Source organism: Globicephala melas, chromosome 3, assembly GCF_963455315.2.
Source record: "Globicephala melas chromosome 3, mGloMel1.2, whole genome shotgun sequence".
NCBI lineage: Eukaryota > Metazoa > Chordata > Mammalia > Artiodactyla > Delphinidae > Globicephala > Globicephala melas.
The window spans coordinates 6,212,839-6,232,825 of record NC_083316.1 but is presented as its reverse complement, the minus strand read 5'-3'; the positions used below and the strand labels follow the sequence as shown (position 1 = coordinate 6,232,825).

The 19,987-nt window shown below is 37.2% G+C and overlaps 1 protein-coding gene across 1 annotated transcript in view; it reads right to left on the bottom strand.

The window, feature by feature from the left end:
* Positions 1-19,987, bottom strand: part of ADCY2 (adenylate cyclase 2) — a 445,822-nt gene that overhangs the window by 84,645 nt on the left and 341,190 nt on the right. The window contains exons 13-15 of the mRNA XM_030856549.2: positions 18,846-18,915; positions 16,161-16,258; positions 349-433 (exon numbers count right to left, since the gene is read on the bottom strand). Coding sequence (XP_030712409.1) covers positions 349-433; positions 16,161-16,258; positions 18,846-18,915 — 253 coding nt within the window. The remainder of the gene's footprint in view (positions 1-348; positions 434-16,160; positions 16,259-18,845; positions 18,916-19,987) is intronic.

Below are 19,987 nucleotides of genomic sequence, written 5' to 3'. Positions count from 1 at the left end.
TTTAATTCTCCCGGTCACTAAAAGCCTCCTATTAACACTAGTATTTGCTGCTATAAATACTCTGAAAACTTAGAGGAGATAAAAAAATGTTGACAGAAACAAATAAACATAAATACAATTTTATAGCATGATAGCCAACATTTCAAGTAACCTTCAGATTAGTGTCTTGGCTGTGCATGGGCTGCCTCAGTTTATACTCTGGGCTGTTGACATGAAGCGTCCATATTTCTCTACTTGGATGTATATCTCCTAAAACAGTAAATCAACAAGTTCCCTGTCTTGAGGAAGAAATCAGTTTTCATTCAATGAGCACACTTTTCAAAGAAGTTCCATATTTGAAGTACCTACCAAAAGCTGTCCAGCAAAGCAGACGAAAAGGATAAAGGCAAGCGAGAGAAATGCAGCTCCAAAGGAAATCCCGAGAATGGACGTTCTACCAGGAGACAAAAAGGAACAGGTTAGTGTGGGGATAGCTTCGATTTTTCTGGAAAGCCATCATGAATACTTTTGGATTAATTAGGGTTTCATTAAATGAGGACTTCAAACCTCCCTAATTTCTTGAGAAATGAAAATGGAGCTAAAAACAAACCAAAGATACGTCCATAGAAAAACATCTATGGTTGTGTCTGATCAACTTGCTATGACCCATTAAAACTGCCCTACAATCATCAGTTCTTCATTAAGGAAAAACCATCTTTTTATGACTTGCCTCTGCAACCAGCCCTCTCATGCCCACACCTGATCACGTCCATCTCAGTGCCCTTTTCCCTTCTGTTGATGGCAGCTGCTACCTCCAGGAGAGCCTCATCTGGTTTGCTTGGAAACACTGAGTCCTCATCCTCCCCAGGACAATCCAACCAGATACAATTTCCTTCAAGACTGATGCAGCTAAATGTTTACTGAGGTTGCCCAAAGATTTCACAGGCCGTGACCTTTACAATCTTGCATGAGCCAATGAACACACAAGCTTCCTGTGATCATGTGAAAAATGTGCCCACTGAGTTACAGGTTCTGCCACCGACAGGTTACAGTTAGATAAATGTGGCCATAAGAATTGTATGCATTTCCGAGAGGTCCTTTAAATAATTAAAAAATTCAAGGCCTCTTAAAACGTCATGTAATCCAAAGGAAGCAGTGTTTGGGGTATTAAAAAAGATGAGCCATAATGAATAATTGGATGAAATTCAGATGCAGCATCCAAAGAGAGGTCAGTGATACCTGAAGCCACAATGGAAGCTCTTGCTAATGAGGTTGGCTAGAGATACCGAAGAGACAGAAAAACTGGCACTGAGAAGAGTACGGGCACTCTGAAAGTAAATCCACTGAAAGGAAGACTCAGATGCAAACCAGCAACAAGCTGAAATGCCCAGTGAGTGCACAGCTGTGAGCCCCTCGGGGAGGGAAAAGAGGCAAGTAATCAGTGAACTGAGTAATCCCCTCAAGCCATCAGGATGGGAAGGGTCCGCTCAGCTCAGACTCAGACACCTACTCTATCTTGAGAGATGATTACACATCAAGCAAGATCTACAAAACCTGGACTTCAAACCACTATGCACTTGAACCTGACCTAATGATATATTTATGAGGTACTGAGTTAGCTCCTAGACGTGGTGCACAATGCTTTCAAATACCTGGCCTGATAATGACATTTGTTCACATCTTATGAGTAACAATAAGTGTCTGCTAGGAAGGTGTATATATACCAAATACACCTGTTTGTTGACTAGTCTCATGGCCAGGCCCATGCTGGGCTGGAATGGTGCAAAGACGAGTACAATGTCATCCCTGTTTTGAGTGGTTCACAGCCTAGGAAAGGGAAGCGCCGTATGCCTCCTTATTTCCCTATCCCAAACACCCCTTTTTTTCAGACATCACTCCTTAGAAGCCAAAATCTCAGCATCTCCCCATCACAGACTCTCAGAGCTTCCTATTAGCCAGGCAGTGTGGAGGGAGGGAGTGTACGGAGGGCTCTCGTTACTCCTGTGACCCAGGAGAGACACAGGAACTCATCTGCTAAACTCCCATTTGCCGTCTTTCTCATGCATCTTTATAAGAGAGCTCTGATGGGTTTTCTTTGACTCTGTGCTCTCTTGGTTCCTTGTTGGTGTCAAGGTGATGCCAGCTGCATAAGGTTGACTTCAGAAACATTATAGCTTTCTCTTAGGTCTGAAACTGTTTATTTTTTATTTTTTGGACACACCTTGCGGCTTGCAGGATCTTAGTTCGAACCTGTGCCCCCTGCAGTGAAAGTGCGGAGTCCTAACCACTGGACCGCCAGGGAATTCAGGTCTGAAACTGCTTAAATACGACTGATCTCTTCTTGAAGGTTTGGTAAGTCTCAGCTATAAAACCATCTGGTGATAGTGAGGGTGATGGTGATGGGGTGATGACATGATAATATGATGACAGGATATTGACTATGTATGTGTCAAGCACTGTTTTAAAGGCTTTATATGTATGTGTAATCCTGGACAGCAGTTATTGTTATTACCTCATTTTACCAAAGAGAAACAGATGCCCAGAGAAGTTGAGAAACTTGCCTAAAGTTACACCCCTACCAAGTGGTACAGTCAGGGTGCACACAGTTGATTAGTTTTCTAATCCACATAGTTGTATTCCTGACCCCCTCTCTGTTTTTAGAGTAGACATGTCACATTTCTGTCATGTTTACTGGTTCAACTTTCCCGGAAAATTATCCATTTCATTAGATTTTTGAATATGAAATAATCTCCTCAATATTCTCTTATAATTTTAGAAGTAGCCATATTTGAAGCGATTTCTTCTTGTCCTTAAGGTTATTTTTCTTATTCTCTCTAGATCAAACTTTTGAAGCTTTGCATGTTTGTTGAACTTCTCAAAGAATGAACTTTTGGTTTATAATTAAGGTCTATGCTTTCTGATCATTTTCTATGTTATTGGTTTCTGATTTAACATAAAAAAACCCTTCCTCCTTCTTTATTTAAACTTTCATTGTTCTTTTTTCTTGATTGTCATTTACTGCCAATATTTTGTATTTTCTAATAAATGCATTTAAGGACATAAATATTCCTGTAATTACTGCTTTAGCCAAATCCCACAGTTTTTGATTTATACTACTCATTGCCATTATTTTCTAAAAAGCCTATAATTTCAATTTCCATTTCCTTTTAATACAAGAGTAATTCCACAAGGAGCTTATTTTTGGTCTGTCCTTGTTATTTCTAATTTCATTAGGTTTGATCAGAGACTGTGGTCTCTGTTATTTCTACTTTGACAATTTCTTTTTCTTCTGTGATGTGATAAATACGTTCTATTTCTATTATGTCTTATGAATGTCTAAAAATGATATGTATTTATATTCTCTTTTTGCTGGAAACAAAGCATGTTCTTTCAATATATCTATTGTCAGAGCCTGATGAGTTAGTTAGATCCCCAGTGGGCTGACTTACTGTCTCAATTTGGTCTGTCAATTTTAGAATGTATTAATATTTCCAACTAAGATTGTGGGTTTGTAAATACATCTGAACATTTTAATAGTGTCTGTTTATTTCAGAGAGATGCTGGAGTGCATAAAGATTTATGATTCTTAACTTTTCTTGGTGACTGTACTGTAATATGTCTCTTTTTTCATGCTAAATGCCTTTCACTTGAACTCTATATTGTCAGAAATTTATATTATTGCAGCTTTCCTATTTCTTGTAAGCTGGTTCCTGAAATAACTCTTTTCCATCCTTTATTTCCAACATTTCTCTATCTTTTAATTTTAGCTAGATCTTTTAAAGGTGGCACAGAAGTGGCCTTTGGCTTGTAGCCTCAATCTTTGAGTGTCTTTCCAAGAACAGGACACTTTCATCCATTCACAATTATGAAATTTGTTAGTATTTGACCAGTTCTTTCTATCTTATTTTCTTAAAATGTTTGGTAAAATTCACACAGAAATCACTTGAGTAAAAAAAAAAAAATTAATACAGTTAATAGATAAATACCCATTTAAATTTTGATTACATGCACATCAGTTTTGATAAGTTGTATATTGAATGAATTTTCGCATTTTATCTAAATTGTAGATATTTTTGGCCTTGAGTAGTTCATAACGTTCCATATTTATCTTGTTAAAGTCTGTAGGATCTGTAGTAAATCCCACTTTATTCCTTATATTATTAGCTTGGGTGGTTTGTGATTACTTTTCTTTTCTTCTTGATCAGTCTTGCTAGTGGTTAGGCATTTAAAATAAATTTTAAAGAACCAACTTTTAGCCAAAAGTTGGTTGCTTTTTCTGTTGGTTGTTTTCTGTTTTACTGATTTCTTCTTTAGTATATATTCCCTTCTAGTCACTGGATTTGTTCATCTTTTTCTGGTTTCCTATGTTGGAAATGTAAACAACTGACTTTAACTTTCTTTTATTTCACATATAAGTGTTTTAAAGCTCTCTAAATCCTCTCTAAATTAGTGTTATAGAAACAGTCCACACATTTTACTTTGATATACCAAACATTTTCTACTTTGTCTTGATTTTTTAATTTGACTCATAGGTTATTCAGAAGTATATAGTTTAACATTGAAATAGCTGGGATTATTTTTAGATATTCTATTGTTTTCAATTTCTAAGTTGGCGTTGGTATAGTTAGGTATGTCTGTAAGTTTTTCATCTTTTCATATTTATTTCAATCTTTTCAAATTTGTTGAGATGATTTTATTTTATATCTTGGTCAATGTTCCATGTACAGTTTAAAATAACATGTATTTTACTGTTGGACTTAGTGTTCTATGAATGCCAATTCATAGGTTGACAATCTTGCTCAGCTTTTCAATATCCTTATATATAGTAAGATATAAAAGGGATACTAAATATCTAAATCTGATTATTGATTTGTCTAATTCTCTCTTTTTTTTTCAGGTTTTTTCCTTTCAAGTATTTTATAGCTGTGTTTTAAGTATACGCCATTTAATGATTTTATGTTTTCTGACAAACTGAACTTTTCCTCAATTTTCAATTGTTGCTCTTTATCTCTGTTAACACTTCTTGCCTTCATGTCTACTTTGTCTGATATCAACATATGTACAGTAACTTTCTTATGCTTACTGTTTATATGATCTCTATTTTCCATCTTTTTAACTCTAACCTAACTTCCTTCTGTATTTAAAGAGCATCTCTTGTAGACAGTACGTGGCTTTGTCATGCTTTTATTTGGAGTGTTTAGTCCTTATACATTTAATAATAAACCTATCATATTACCATCTCTTGTCTATTGTCCTACTGCTTGGCTTGTATGGTGTGGTCCATTATATTTGTCGATATTCTTTATTTTAAATCTGCCATTTTACTATTTGTTCTCTATTTGTCTCGTGTCTTTTTGGTTCTGTTTCTCCCTTTTTGCCATTTTTCATTAATCTAATATTTTCATAGGACTTTTAATTTCTTCTATTGATTTTTTAGCTATATCTTTTTGTACTTTTTAGTGATTGCTCAAGAAATAAAATATACATGATTAATTTATCAGAAGTTACTTAGCATTAATATTGCATCACTTTGAAAATACATAAGGTCCTGACAACAATACAATCCCGCTCTTCTCTGCATCTTAATTCTCAGTGTAGTTCTTATTTTTGCATTAAATGATCAGCAGTCTTTTAGAAAAAATAATACAATATAAGGGTCGAGTCTTTTATACTCTTACATATTAAGCATGTTCTGCTCTTCATTCCCTCCTGTAGATTCAAGTTTGCCTCTGGTATCATCTCAGTTCAGCTTGAAGAACTTCCATTAGCACTTCTTATACTATAGGTTTGCTGGTAATGAATTCCTCTAGCTTTCTTTCATTTGCAAAATATCTTTCATCTCATTTTTAAGAAAAGGAATATTTTTACTGAATATTTAATTCAGGATTGACTATGCTTATATCAGTGGTTCTGATAAGAAGTCAGCCAATATTTCCATCACTGATGCCTTGTATGAAATGTCTTTTTTCCTCTGGCTTCATTTACAGTTTTTTTTTTCTTTCTTTTTTTCTTTGGCTTCAACAGTTTGAGTATAACACACCACATGTAGTGCTATTTATATTTATTCCCCTTGCTGTTCACAGAGGTTCTTGCCTTTGGAGGCTAATGCATTTCAACAAATTTGGGAAAATTCATCACTAAGTGTGCTGGTAATTTCCTGTTTGTTTTCAAACACTTTTCCATTCCATCTCCTACAAACTCCATTTTCCAGACTCTTTGCCAACTGGTTCTAACAAGGTTTGGCCAATGGGAAGTAGCAGGGAATGACTGGAAGGGGGAAGGAGGAAGCATGGGTATCTCTCCTTACTCTCTATGTAGCAGCCATTCTCTGAACGGGCTGCAACTCCTGCTGTCTCTGAGGTTCCAGATCCCTATCGGGGAAAAATCCTGCATGGTCATGGTTCTAGCCTCTGCAGGCAAGTCCAGGATTCTGCATTTCTGGTGATACCACTTCCCTCCTGTGTCCTTTCAAACCTAGGGTGGTAGCAGATTCCTCCCTTGCTCACCACTTGGTTGCTTTCCTGTTTCGTTTCTCAGCTTTCCCCTCATTCTGTAAGCACTTCACTTTATTAAATTCCCATGGTGAAATACCTGAGGCCATTTCTGTTCTCTTTACAGGACTCTAATCCATTAACTCAAGTTTTTTTCTAGGTATTATGATAGCATTAGTGGTTAGATGGAAACTTAGGAATAATTAAAATCAGTTACTTCAACTTTCTTCCTTTTCCCTTTGAAAAAGAGCCAACCATTCAGTTTTAATTAGAAGTATGGAGACAATATCTATATATTCCATAGGATATGCCATAGCTGAATTTCCTTACGAATGGATAAGTGATAATGGATTATACTGGCCTTTAATTACACAAATCTCAACAGATTTAATGACAGTTATCATGGTTTAATCTATATTCAAATCATATGACTTATTTTGTGAATCAGAATTTAAATAAAAGATTCATGTACTATAGTGAGTTTCATAGGCTCTTGTTTTCTAAAGTGCATTTCAATGTTCGTTGTTAGGAATAATTATTCCACCATGAAGATGCTTGATAGAAATCCTGGACATTCTGGAATTGGGTCAAACAGCTATATTAGAGCCTAAGAAAACAATAAGCGTGTTAAAATTTGACTCCCACATTTTATAATAATCCACTGGATACAGTGAACAGTATCTGGTGATATATTTTCCTTAATGTATCTGATGACCCCTACTTTGCTTCTTCTCAAACGTCAGAATCCATTAAAGGGGGACGAGAGGTAGATAAAGGAAAACAGTGGTCCTGTTATGATGAACTATCTGTGTTTTGGTGGAATGGATGACAAATGCTCATTAAAGCAGGAATGAGTATTCTTAAAAGTATGTTATGACACAAACTATCAAACGTGACTCAATAAGAAATAGAAAATCTGAATAGGCCTATAAAAGTAAAGAAACTGAATTAGTAATTAAAACATAAAACAAAAATAAAAACTACTCACAAAGAAAAGCTCATGCACAGATGGCTTCACTGGTGAGTTCAACAAAACACTTAAGGAAGGATTAATACCACCTTTTCACAAACTCTTCCAGAAAATAAAGGGGACAGAACAGTTACTAAGTGGTTCTATGAGGCCAGTGTCACTTTGATACTAATACCAGACGAGGACAGCACAAGAAAACGAAACTAGAGACCAATATCTCTTATGAACATAGATACAAAAATCCTTGTCAAAATATTAGCAAACTGAATCTAGTCACATATAAAAAGGATTATATACCGTGACCAAGTGGGATTTATCTGAGAAAGGCAAGGTTGGTTTCATATCTGAAAATCAATTAATGTGATACACTGTATTAATAGAATAAAGGAAAGATAACCTACATGATCATCTCAATAGCTCAGTATAACAAAGTCCAACACCCTTTTATTATAAAAACACTCAACAGACTATAATCAAAGGGATTTCCTTTATCTCGATAAAAGGCATCTTTGAAAAACACACAGGTAACATCATACTTAACAATGAAAGACTGGATGCTTTCCTCCCAAGATCGTACGTGTGCCATGGCTACTTCTATGGAATGTTATACTGGAGGTTCTAGCCAGGGAAATTAGGCAGGAAAATGAAATAAAAGGCATTAGATTGGAGAGGAAGAAGTACAACTATCTCTCTGTGTAGTTGATATGATCTTGTATGCAGAACATGATGTCACAACCTGAGATCCAGACCTAGAGTGGCTCACATTCGGGGTGACCTGCTCCACCAGGGTGGGCTGTCCAGTGCTCCAGTCCAGACATTGACATTCTTGTCTGGTTGAATGTAACTTTCATCCCAGAGAACAAGAACTACCCTAAGGCAAATTCATGGTTGGTCAAAAGCTCTTAAATATAACCATTTATCCTGCCTGTTCTATCAAAAGCGTGTTCAGGCTCATTAAGCATGGATACAGTGAACAGTATCTGGTTGTTTGTGTAATGCAATCAATTTTAATTAACATTCTGGTTGCAAATTTTTTTTTAAAAAACAAACAGGCATAATTGATTTATATACTCACTGTAAAGCAAACTTGACTCTCCCCTGTCAGGAGGCAAGAAAAATTACACTTCTTAGTGGTAATTTTTGACTTGGACACTTTAATACAGTGTATTGTTACAGTATATGGAAAAGGCTGATTTGAGACAAGGTCTTTGTTCCTTCTGGTTTTCTGCCGGTTAGTTTATCGCTTACAGGTGGTCCTGATGGAGATGCGGATGCACTTTTGATGACAGGAAAAATGCAGCAGAGAGATACATCCTTCCCCCCAAATCTAAGAGTTATATTAATTATAAACCACTTCTATGGGTACATAACGGTGTCTTTCTCTGGAATTCTGTTTAATGTGATGACTTTCGTATCCCTTCTCCCTCTGTGCCCTCAGCTTCCTCCCCCTGAGAATGATGCAGATTCTCTCATCAAAGCTCTGTTCACGTCTGTTACATGGTATTTAGCAAGGATAATAAGAACCAAAGGAAAAAAAAAAACTTTAACTGTACATTAGCATGAAATAATAAAAATCCCCCCCTCTTTAAGTGATAGGTGATAGAACCTCAAAATGAAAGGTTCTTTGTTAAATGAAAGAATCGAAGAATGAAAAGGAGAAAAGGCATTTAAATATTCATCACCATTACAGATTATTGCAGCCTTTCTCCGATAATAGGACTTAGCAGCTTTGAGATGTTCCGCCCACTTGAAAGTCCTGTGAGGCTGGAAAGGGAAAAGGAGTTACATTTGGCAGAGATAAGAGCTTCCACTTCATGCCAACAATAAGGGCTGAAGACCTGAATTTTCCGAAGGTCTGCGGTGTTCTCTTTCTACACTCACTCCTTAGGTGAGCTCATCACCTCCCAGGGATATAAATACTACCTACGCGCTGATTCTTCCAAATTATGACTCCAGCTCTGATTCCTTCCATGAGCCACTGGCTCACATACACCCTCCCCTCCCCACCGTGAAGCCCCACCACCTGGACACTTAATATGCACACACATGCCTTTGATGCTCAGAGCTGAGCCTTTCATTCTATGCTCCTCTCTGACTTGTTCCTTCCTCTGGCGTCTCCCTCTCTGTAAATGGCTGCCCAATTTTTCCATTTGCTCAGGCCGAAAACAAAAAACAAAACAATCCACAGAACTTAGCTTTCTCTTATTCTTCATCTCCAATCTAATAGCAAGAGTTTCCTCATCGCTCTTCATAACACATCTCAGAATTTGATCACTTTTTACACCTCCACTCTCCACTGCTACTCAAGTGCAAACCATCATCTTCCTTGGTCTTCCTCTCTCCCTCTTCCGGAACAGCAAGAACAATACCCCAAGCACAGCCACAGCATGTCCTCAGCTGAGAACCTTCCAGGGCTTCTCATCACACTCAGCATTCAATCCGAAGTTCTCCAGTAGCCTGTGAAGGTCACCACGACCTGCCCGTCTCACTGCTCCTGTGATCCCATCTCCATACTCTCTCAGGGCTTACTCTGCTCCTGCCATCCTGCCTCCTTGCTGGTCCTTGAACACACCTGTGACTTCCATCATCTAGAATGTTCTTCTGCCAGATATCCACGTAATTCTCATTTCAATTCATTCAGACTTCTCTTCAATATCACTCAATCAGTGATGCCTTCCCTGACAGCCCTCATCTGAATTACCACCTTCCCTCACTCTATAGTAGCCTACTCTTTTAACTTTTCTTAAAGCTTATTACAACTGAATTAATATGTATTTGTTTATTACATTAGTGTTGTACCTCCTAACAGAATGTAAGCTGTATGAGAGAAAGGACTTTTGGGGGGTTACTTACTGCTGCTTCCCCAGCATCTCGAACTATGCCTGGTATACGATAGCTTGATAAACAGCTGTAGAGTGATTCCACAAATGATGGACAGAATGTATGTATGAATTTCTCTTATGGATTTCTATTTTTATTACAAATGCTCAGAATATTGCCCAGATACAAAATAAAAGTATAATGGCCTGTTTCATTGAGTAAAAACGCATTCAGCTCCCTTTTTATTGTTATTGTCCTTCAAATCTTACTGTATCAGTGACATATAGGTAATCACAACTAAAATCACCTTTCATTCTTGGAGAGATTACTGGTTTTCATGAAATCCATTTTTTCCTGATAATAGAGTTTTCAGATGGGCACCCTGTTACACAGACTAAAGGCTACACATTCCAGCCTCCCTGGCAGCTAGGTTTGCACATGTGACTAAGATCTCAGTCTTGAGTTACAGACCAAAGTGTCATGAGGTAGTTTCTTGGAGGCATCCGCAGAGACTCAGTTATAAATGCTTTTGCCTTCTGCTTCTGGGTCTGTTCCTCCATCTTGTTGCTCAGAATGCAGATGCTGCCATCTTAGAAATGAAGATGAGGACCAAACTCTAGGGAAAGCAGAGCTGTGTGCTGGAGGGAACCAGGACTCCCAAGGAATCTGAGGGACCTCGGGCCTTTGATTATGGAGAAGGAATAAAACTTCTAACTTATATTCAAGCTACTAACTGTGAGGCATTTCCTTACTTTCAGGTGACCTGAATCCAGAGTTGAATATTGTTCATCTCAGTAAAAGGTACCTGGTTCATTTATCTTGGACAGTGAGAATTATCTTGCTTCATTTTTTGCTTCCCTTCCCTTCCCTTCTCTTCCTTCTTTACTTTTTGCTTTGCCCAAAGATTCACATCCACTGCATCAAGGTACGCAGGGAGCAAATTACCTTCATGGTATCCAATATGAGGGCCAACCAATTTGGTTGCCCACCAAAGAAAACTGCCTTCACAAAAGTTGTTCTCCACCATTTCTGTTTAGAAAACCAAGCCTTCTTTCAATGGACATGAACGATTCTACCATTAAACTTTCTCCTATTTTTTTCCCCTTTTTGAAGATAACAAAATAAAAGCAACTCTTTCGAAATGATTATTAAATCATTAATGAGCATTGATTATTAACATGAGTAACAGAATGCATATTAAAGAATCTCAGTGGAAATAATAGAGACATTTTATATCATAATTTGCTATTAATTTTCCTTAAGGAAAATGTCATTATTCTTAATTTTGCTTGGGTAATGAAACATATGATATCTCACTGAACCTTATTAGAAAAAAAAATTCTTATTTTAATAATTGCCATGAATGGTTTAACATAATCTATTTAATTTGGCAGACAATATGAATGAAACTACTAAAAAATGTAAAAACTCATGCTCGCTCATTTCTGGTCTTTGAAGGTAGCTCACATTTCTGATAAAGTTATAGTACAAAGCTGACAGAAGTGAGAGAACAACTCCAAAAAGAGGGGCCAACTAATAATTTAATTACATCTGCTCAAATCCTGAGACTAGAGCCAGATTTGAAAATTATGGGCCCAAAAGGGATGATGTAAGGCCCCCTTTCAGGGAAACACTTCCCCTTTCTGGTCCTTTCAAGGTCATAAGTTCCTCCTTAGTTATTCATTCACTCACTATTTATTCATTTACTCACTCATTTAATCATTTCTCTCCTTCCCCGCCCCCCCAAAACATGAAGCAGTTTACCAAAAGAACAAACAAAATAAAAATGTAACTCAGCATATTTAAAAACAAGCTAGGGCATATTAGAAAAAGTGAGACGCGGCATTATCTCAATAAACATGCTTCATAAAATATAACAGAATTATTATTTTTAAATGGATGCACTCAGAGCAAGGAAGAGAACACACTAGACACACAGAGGGTATTCAAAGTAGAATGCCAAGAGGCACTGACACTAAATGGCCCGGGAGGGACCAGGGGCTGATACATGCCATGGAGTGAATGTGAGATTTAATGTCAGTACAAGGTTGGTGATGCTCACAGGACTTTCTCAATGGAAAACTAGAACTGAGCTCTTGAATAAAGTCAGAAGGCATAAAGGCCTGTCCTATCAGGAAACATAAAAACTATGCCCAGCAGCCTGGTAATTTTCAGGGATGCCAAGTACCTATGTAGGGTCATAAGTGGAAAATGAATAATCTTTGACAACTGAGATCCCCAATCCTGATCCACATTAAGGGGCTAATCAAACTCACATGACCTAAGTATTTTTAAAAAATACTGTGGCTTGAACTGGTGAACCCCAGAGGTCCTGGCAGAGATACAGTGAAAACTATATCATAGTGATACCTTCAGAACTCAGAACACATGAGATCACCATGGACCTAAACCCTTGCTTTGATGAACTCACAGTTGAAATTACAGATAACAGAAGGAGACACATGACCACAAAAGAGACAATAGTGAGAGTAAATAACAGAATTCATGCACTTATGAACCATAAATAACAGAAGGAAACAAGTGATATTTTCATACAACATGTTTAAAATCTGAAAATAAATGGAAAAAAATATAAAGCATAGGCAAAATAGAGAATTATAAGAAAAACTCAGATAAAAAGTAGACTTCTTAGATATGAAAAAGAGATCTTTGAAATTATAAACTCATTGTGGATGAGGAATTCACCAGAATGCAGCACAAAGAATTAAAGAGGTGGAAACTTTGAGGAAAAACTACAGGACCTGGAGCACAGAATGAACAGCACAATGTACAATTAATAAGAGTTCTAGGAGGAAAGGACAGAGAAAAAGAGAGAAGCAAGATGTGAGGTGAAACAGGCAGTCAACTGCTAAGAACTAAGCAAAGACAAGAATCCTCAGACTGAACAAAAATCACAACTAGTCACGTAGGGAAATAAGAACAAGTGCATATCTAGAAACAATACAGTAAAAATCCTGGCCACCCCCTCGCAAAAAAAAGCTGAAATGCATACAAATAGGAAAGACTGATTCCTTACAAAGGAATGTAATGGGATTGACAGAAGACATTTCCTTAGCAACAACAGAAGCTGAAATTCAATGTAATGATATCAGCAAAATAGTAAGGGAAAATAAGAATTTTACACCCAAACTATTATTCAAGGGTAAATTGAAATAAAGCAGCTAAAGATATTTTAATACAAACAAAAAAAGGAGCTATTGCGACTCACAGATACTAACTAAAGGAACTAATAAAGGACACACATCAGCAAGAAGGAGTATAAACTTGTAGGAAGAAATAATGTTTACAAAGCACTGATGAACAAACAAAATGATAAAGAATGTGAGTAAGTCTAAATCAATATTGACTGTAATTACCATCTGGAACTAAAATCCTAAGAAATAATTACCTAGACGAGACATAATGATTAACTTGATAATTTATTAAACTAAGAATATGTGTTAAAATTTCAATGGTAATCATTGAAAGAAACTATATAGGATCCCCCTTCTCTCCCCCCTGTTCTATATATATAGTAAAGGAAAAATAAGAATAAAGAAAACTTGATCAATCCTTTAGAGGTTAAGAAGGTGGGAGATTTGGGGCATGGGGAAAACCAAAGAAAAGCAAAGTAAATGAAATATAAAATAAGAGAGTAGAAGTGGGTCCACATGCATCAATAAAAGCATCAAAATACAAATGGAATAAAGTCACATTAATATACAAAAAGATATCAGATTGAATAAACAAAAAAAAACCCCATAACAATAGGTACTGTTTACAGGAAGCATACCCAACCAATAACGTCCCCAAGAGCACAGAAACTTATATATAGTCAGTATGACACAGGCTCAACATTTGTGAAATCTGGATTGTGTGCAAATGCATATTTATTATATTATGTTCTGTACTTTTCTGTATTTTTGAAATATTTCAGAGTAAGAATTTTTAAAAAAAGAAAAATTAGGACATTAACGTGAAAGAAAAATGAAGGAAAAAGACTATACTATACTATACTATACTATACTGTGAGGCCGGTATAGAAAGTGCAGGTCTAAAGTCTCCAAGAAAGGCGTCCGCAGACCTTACTCTGCGCCTTCTAACTGCCAACACAGAGAGGGAAATGTGACCCGTACCTATTTCACAACACTCATGCTCAAAATCCAACTTGTTGCTCAAGAGAAACACAATAATTGGTAATGATGCCTGAGGGAATGAACTTCGATGGGTTCTCATAAAACAACACAACAGAAAAGAGACAAAAAAATAAAAGCGAAGACAGAAAAGACACCAACTTGATTTTTTTTAAAGTGTAATTCCATGGAATGTTTTTCCTGGTCCCCAGAAGTCCTTTTGTCTTCTTTGGCATCATATTTTATAACGCTCTGGTCACTTTCTCCCCTCCCAAATAGTAGGTGATAAACCCTGTCTTAATTGTGATGTAGAAAATATGAAAATACTCATCCAATAGGAAGATGTAGAAAAATGAATGAAGGTCTCTACTTTAGAGTATAAATAAGGGCTCATTCCCCTTGGTAACACTTGTTTCAACTACATCACTTTTTACATGCCCTTCGGCTTTACTATTCAATAAGCCCTGTCTGTGCAGGAACAGCTGTTTCTCTCCTGTACCATGTGGCAGAGGCCTGGAACTTAGAAGAAGCTTAATTGTTAGCATTTTTTTTTTCCATTGGAAAACTGACAGGTTGACCTTGGCAAATTTCACTGAAGACTGTGTAAGTCTAGAGGAAGAACTCATTTGGCAAATGTATTTCAATGCTCATTTATGGGGGGAAAGAGGAGGAAGGGGGTGGCCAGTGGGAACCTCTTCTAAAAGGGGGCAGATAGCTTTGGGATTGTACATGTACGAATAATACGATCACTTGTTATTAATCTTTAAATGCCTTGGTATTGGCTAGTTGTCCAGAAGAACATCCTTTGGGGTATGAAGGGAAAGGCAGACCATTTCTTTCTAGTTTGCTCAGCATCTTCATGAGACTCAGCAATTCAGGTTGCCCACAAATGCTGGCTGCACCGCTGAAGTTAAATGCAATAATACAACTAACTCCAACCAGATTGAAAATGGTCGCTGTGGCCTTTACAAAAGAGGTAATGATGAGTGGAAAGAAAATTTTTCTTAAATTTCTTTCCTATCCCCAATTATTGAAAGAAGGACAAGCATTTTCTTTTAGATTGTAGGATGAGAAAAAATCAGTTTCTTTAAAGAAAGTCAGTTGACTTATATTCCACTCCTTAATAAGGTATAAGAGAACGTCTACCTAGGAATCATGGAGTGATTGGGTTTTCACGAGTAGGAGGAAAAATGTGAAATCTGGTTACCCAGTTCTCTGTACCCAGGTCTCTCCTGGGAGGGGCAAGCTAGACAGTGACTCATAACACTCAGAGATGGCGGAGAGGGTGGGCTTCAGGGAGAACATGAAATCAGAATGGAGGGGTGGGCAAAGTAAGCCCAGAGCAGGTTTTGTCCTTTCAATACATAATAGTGTTGTTTGTTTATTAGAAACAACATCTGGTGATTTTGCTCTTTCTGGGTAAACTTACTGGGTTACATTTCTTAGACATGAGCATCAGAATAATATGGAAATCAAAGTAAAATGGTTAAATTTATTTTTTAAAAAATCCCTGGAAGGTCAATCAACATGTCCACTTTGAAAATTCAAAATTACTAAAACTGAGTAAGACACGGGGGCCACTTAGCTTCACAGAGCCTGAAATCACCTCCCCTGCCCGCCGTCCTCTCCCCACCCTGCCTGCCGCCCACCCATGTTACATAAGCGCTCCGTTGGAAACTGTGCATCCTCTCGTAACCCTTAGTATAACCGAGTCCAGCAGAAATACACACCCAGTGAGAATGACAACGTAGAACCGTATGTACTTACTTGGGTAAGACCAGGATCTGCACGATGAAGATGCAGAAGAATATGAGGCAGGCGCAGGTCACGTAATACTTGAAGGCTGGCAGTGCAGTGGCTCGGTACTAAGGGGGGAAAAGAAACCAGGAATGACAGGTTGTCTGAGAGAAGGGCTGAAACAGTCATCCAGCAGGTACATCTAACTGTACCTGGTTCATCCGTCACACTCGTCACCTGCAGACTGTGAAGAAAGACAACCTAAGGACAGTGGCTGTTCACCTCTGGCAACGAGAGCTTCCTCTCTCCAAACGAGCTGTGAAAGCGTGACTTCAAAGACCATGACTTTCGTGAGTCGACCTGTTCAGAAACCCATGTAGAGGCAATCGAATCCCTCCAGCAAGGAGACAGAGCACCTGGCCAGAAAGACGAGTGAGTGAACTGAATGGACCAATGAACTGTGCAGGTGTCCTGCTTCTCTTGTGGGTCTAAGGTCCGAGATTGCTTGTGGAAAGCAACTGACTTTTCATATAGCCATATTTTGCTTTTGAAGAATACTGAGGAAATGCAATATTCTCATTTTATTTATTTGTTTTAGCTTTTTATTTTATTATCGAGAGGTGGTGAGTGAAATTATAAGACAGAAGACCAACAGGCTCTGTCCTCTACGAAACATCTGTTTGCCTGTCTGGGCCTGGCTGTTGGACTCTTTCTACTTGCCCAGCATAATCAGCAATTTCACATGGCTTTCCATAACATCCAGGATCATAAACTGACCAGTGTAGCTGCCCGCCTGGCGCTGCCCTTCTTGGCTTATGCAGGAAAAGCCAGCCAACGCTGCACTCAGTCTGCCACATGTCCCCTTGACTCTGGTGATGGTGTGCCGGGCACTCTCAAGGCTTTCTGCGGACTAACTCATTTAATCCTCACAACAACTGCGTGAGGCAGGAACTATTGCTGTCTCTAGTTTTGTATGAAAAAACTTTGGACCAGAACAACTGATTAACATTCTTAGAAACACACAGCACATGGTGCAACCAGAATCTTCATCCCGCTGGACTGGCTCCCGAACCCAGGCTTCCAACCACGAGGCACTATTGCCTCTCAAACAAGGGTTCTATGATAAAATTAAAGGAAATCAAGTTTTTGTGGCAATGCTATTGAAGCCTCCTGACAATGCTGGCAGGTTGCATTAGCGTATCTGCACAAACTGTGTCCCAAGTTATGGGAAGTTAGGTGTGTATTTCTCGGGTTTAGCCTCTGGGATTTTGGTGCAGATGATGGACCTCTGGGTGGTCTGGCTTCTCTTCCTCTATGTCTTGCTGCCTTTTACCCCTCCTGCTGGCCTGAAGAGCAGGTTGGGAATAGGAGGACAAAAAGTGAGCTTAAATCTCAATGCTGTCTAAAGTCTGCCTCTGCAAATATGTACACATGGGGAATGTCAGCAAAAGCTGCATGTTTTAATAATGATCATTTTCTGTTTACTAGAATATTTCTCTGGTGACTTTTGTGACTTCATAGCCAGGATAATTTACAAAGCTGATGAAGAAGCTCTGCTACCATAATTGCTGAAATGTGATTATATTTTATGCACTCAGTTATGTCCTTAGTTTATGTGCTTTGTGCAGAGACATGACTTGGAATTTCCTTGTGGTATTAATCAAAGAAAAGGACTTCTATCAGGAAGGAAATAATTTAACATTTAAACAGTAAGTAGTCATTAGTGTCTAAGTTGCTTAATAATAATAATAATAAATTATATCAAACATAAATTTGGTAAACTCTCTGCAGTCAAAGTCCCTGACTTAGAAGCAGAAAATTGATCTTCTTGATCACTAACTAGTACAAAAGAAAGCTTTGGTGTAATTGTAAAATCCAACCTTGATGAGTTTTGGAAAGAATGTTGATATTTTCTATGTCCATTCAATATCCATAAAACAATGAACTGAATTTTCTCAACAGAGTTTTAATACCTGTGCTGTGACTGTTGCCATTAACATAGTAGCTTCTGTTCAAACTAAAACTATAATTATATGGTTAGATGGTGCAAATTACCTCTAACCTGCTCTTTTTCTAGATCAACACACACAAAAAGGCAAATGAATAAGGCCAACCTAGAACAGTTGTCCTTTCTGCAATAATTACTTAATTCATTTTAGCAAATCCTGGTTAAGCTTGACATGTATAAACTAAATGTCTGGTTATTTATTTGTGCCTGAAATAGCTCTACTTTAGGAGTTAAAATGTGAAAGTATTTAGATGCAACAAAACTTAAAAGTTTCTAATTCTCCCAAACAGGGGTTGAATGTAAATCTCATATTTTTATCAAAAAGTTAAAATAATTTGTGTAAAGACACTGTAAATTTGTCAGAAAGGATTTTGCTTTCTTTTAAAATCTTTTCTAAGAAAATTTCTCACTGAGAAAGCAAGATATTAACTTCTTCCCTTTCCCTTAGCTCCACATCACACAGACATCATTTACTAACAGGAGTGTTGAAAGAGGTGACTAGCCAAAGACAGAAACCTGGTAACCAGAAATGTGGTAAAACGATATATGCCTGGAAGAACCACAGGAAAAGCTAGAAAGAAATCGGATATGGTTAGAGGCAGTTTAAATGTTTCATGTAAAATGCTATGAATACAATTTCATGATGGAATTTTTAAAAAACTAATATTTTGGAAAAATGATTGATTTTGAAGAAAAAAATAGCTTACTTCTTTTTCTAGTATTTTATTGTAGAAAAGCAATGAGATTCTCTGAATGTCTTCAGACTTGAGCCATTGCCTGGAAATATAAAGGACAGACACATTATAAAACCAAACCTCCAACCAAACATCTGGAACTATTTTTTAAAAATGACTTGCATTTTTCTTTCTTCATAATGCCAAATATGGAATCTAGGTTTGTTAACAGGATATGCAAATATAATATGCTTATTCACATATTGCTCTCCTTGAAAATTCTATATTACAAACCAACTGTCAAACCAAATTGAAACTCAAGTTATCCAACTTAAATAATCAGGGAGATAAGTCATCAAAAGGACTCAAGTACGTCAATAAATTTATTCCCTGATGTCTTACTGAAACCACATGTTACTTTCATCTCCTAAAGGATCTGGTTCAGAGAGAAGCACCATTTTTCTTAGCTTATAGCAAGCAACACATCACAGAGCATCAGAAATATTTAGAGTGGCTTCCAGATGTAGGCAAGAAGATTTTACTCCTTTCACACTTACTAAAAATACTTTCATTGTCATGTTTTTCATTTCTATAAAGTAAAAAAAAAGTCATGCTTGAATACAGATTTCAAAAAATGGGTACAAATACTAATATAAGAAGCAATCAGGTCAGACCACTAACAGTACATTGATGCCAACATAAACACACACATACATAATACATATATATCTCTCAGATGTTGAAAAATAAAAGGCATATGGAAGTAACATTCTTATACATTGATTGACTTTCAGAAATCTGTTTTGGGAAAGCAGTTGAGATAGAGAAAGACCTTAAAGACAAAACTCTTCTTCACTAGAACATTGTGTATAATCGCAGGTTAAACGGCCACCCTGGGTATATGACCCAGCAAGCTGGGCATATGATGCCCGGTACAGTCACACATTTTGCAGTAAAATAAACACACAGTTTATGAAATAAAGCTAAGAAAACAGAGAGATTTCACATTCTTATAGCCATGAGTACAGAAATGTAAGAAAAAATTGAAATCTATGCATCAAGAAAAATACCTAGAAATAAATACGAACAAAATAAATTACCATCTAGGCTAAGTCACTACACTGAGGAATTTTTATTTCTACTTTCTGATTTTTTTTTAAAAAAAGACTTTTATA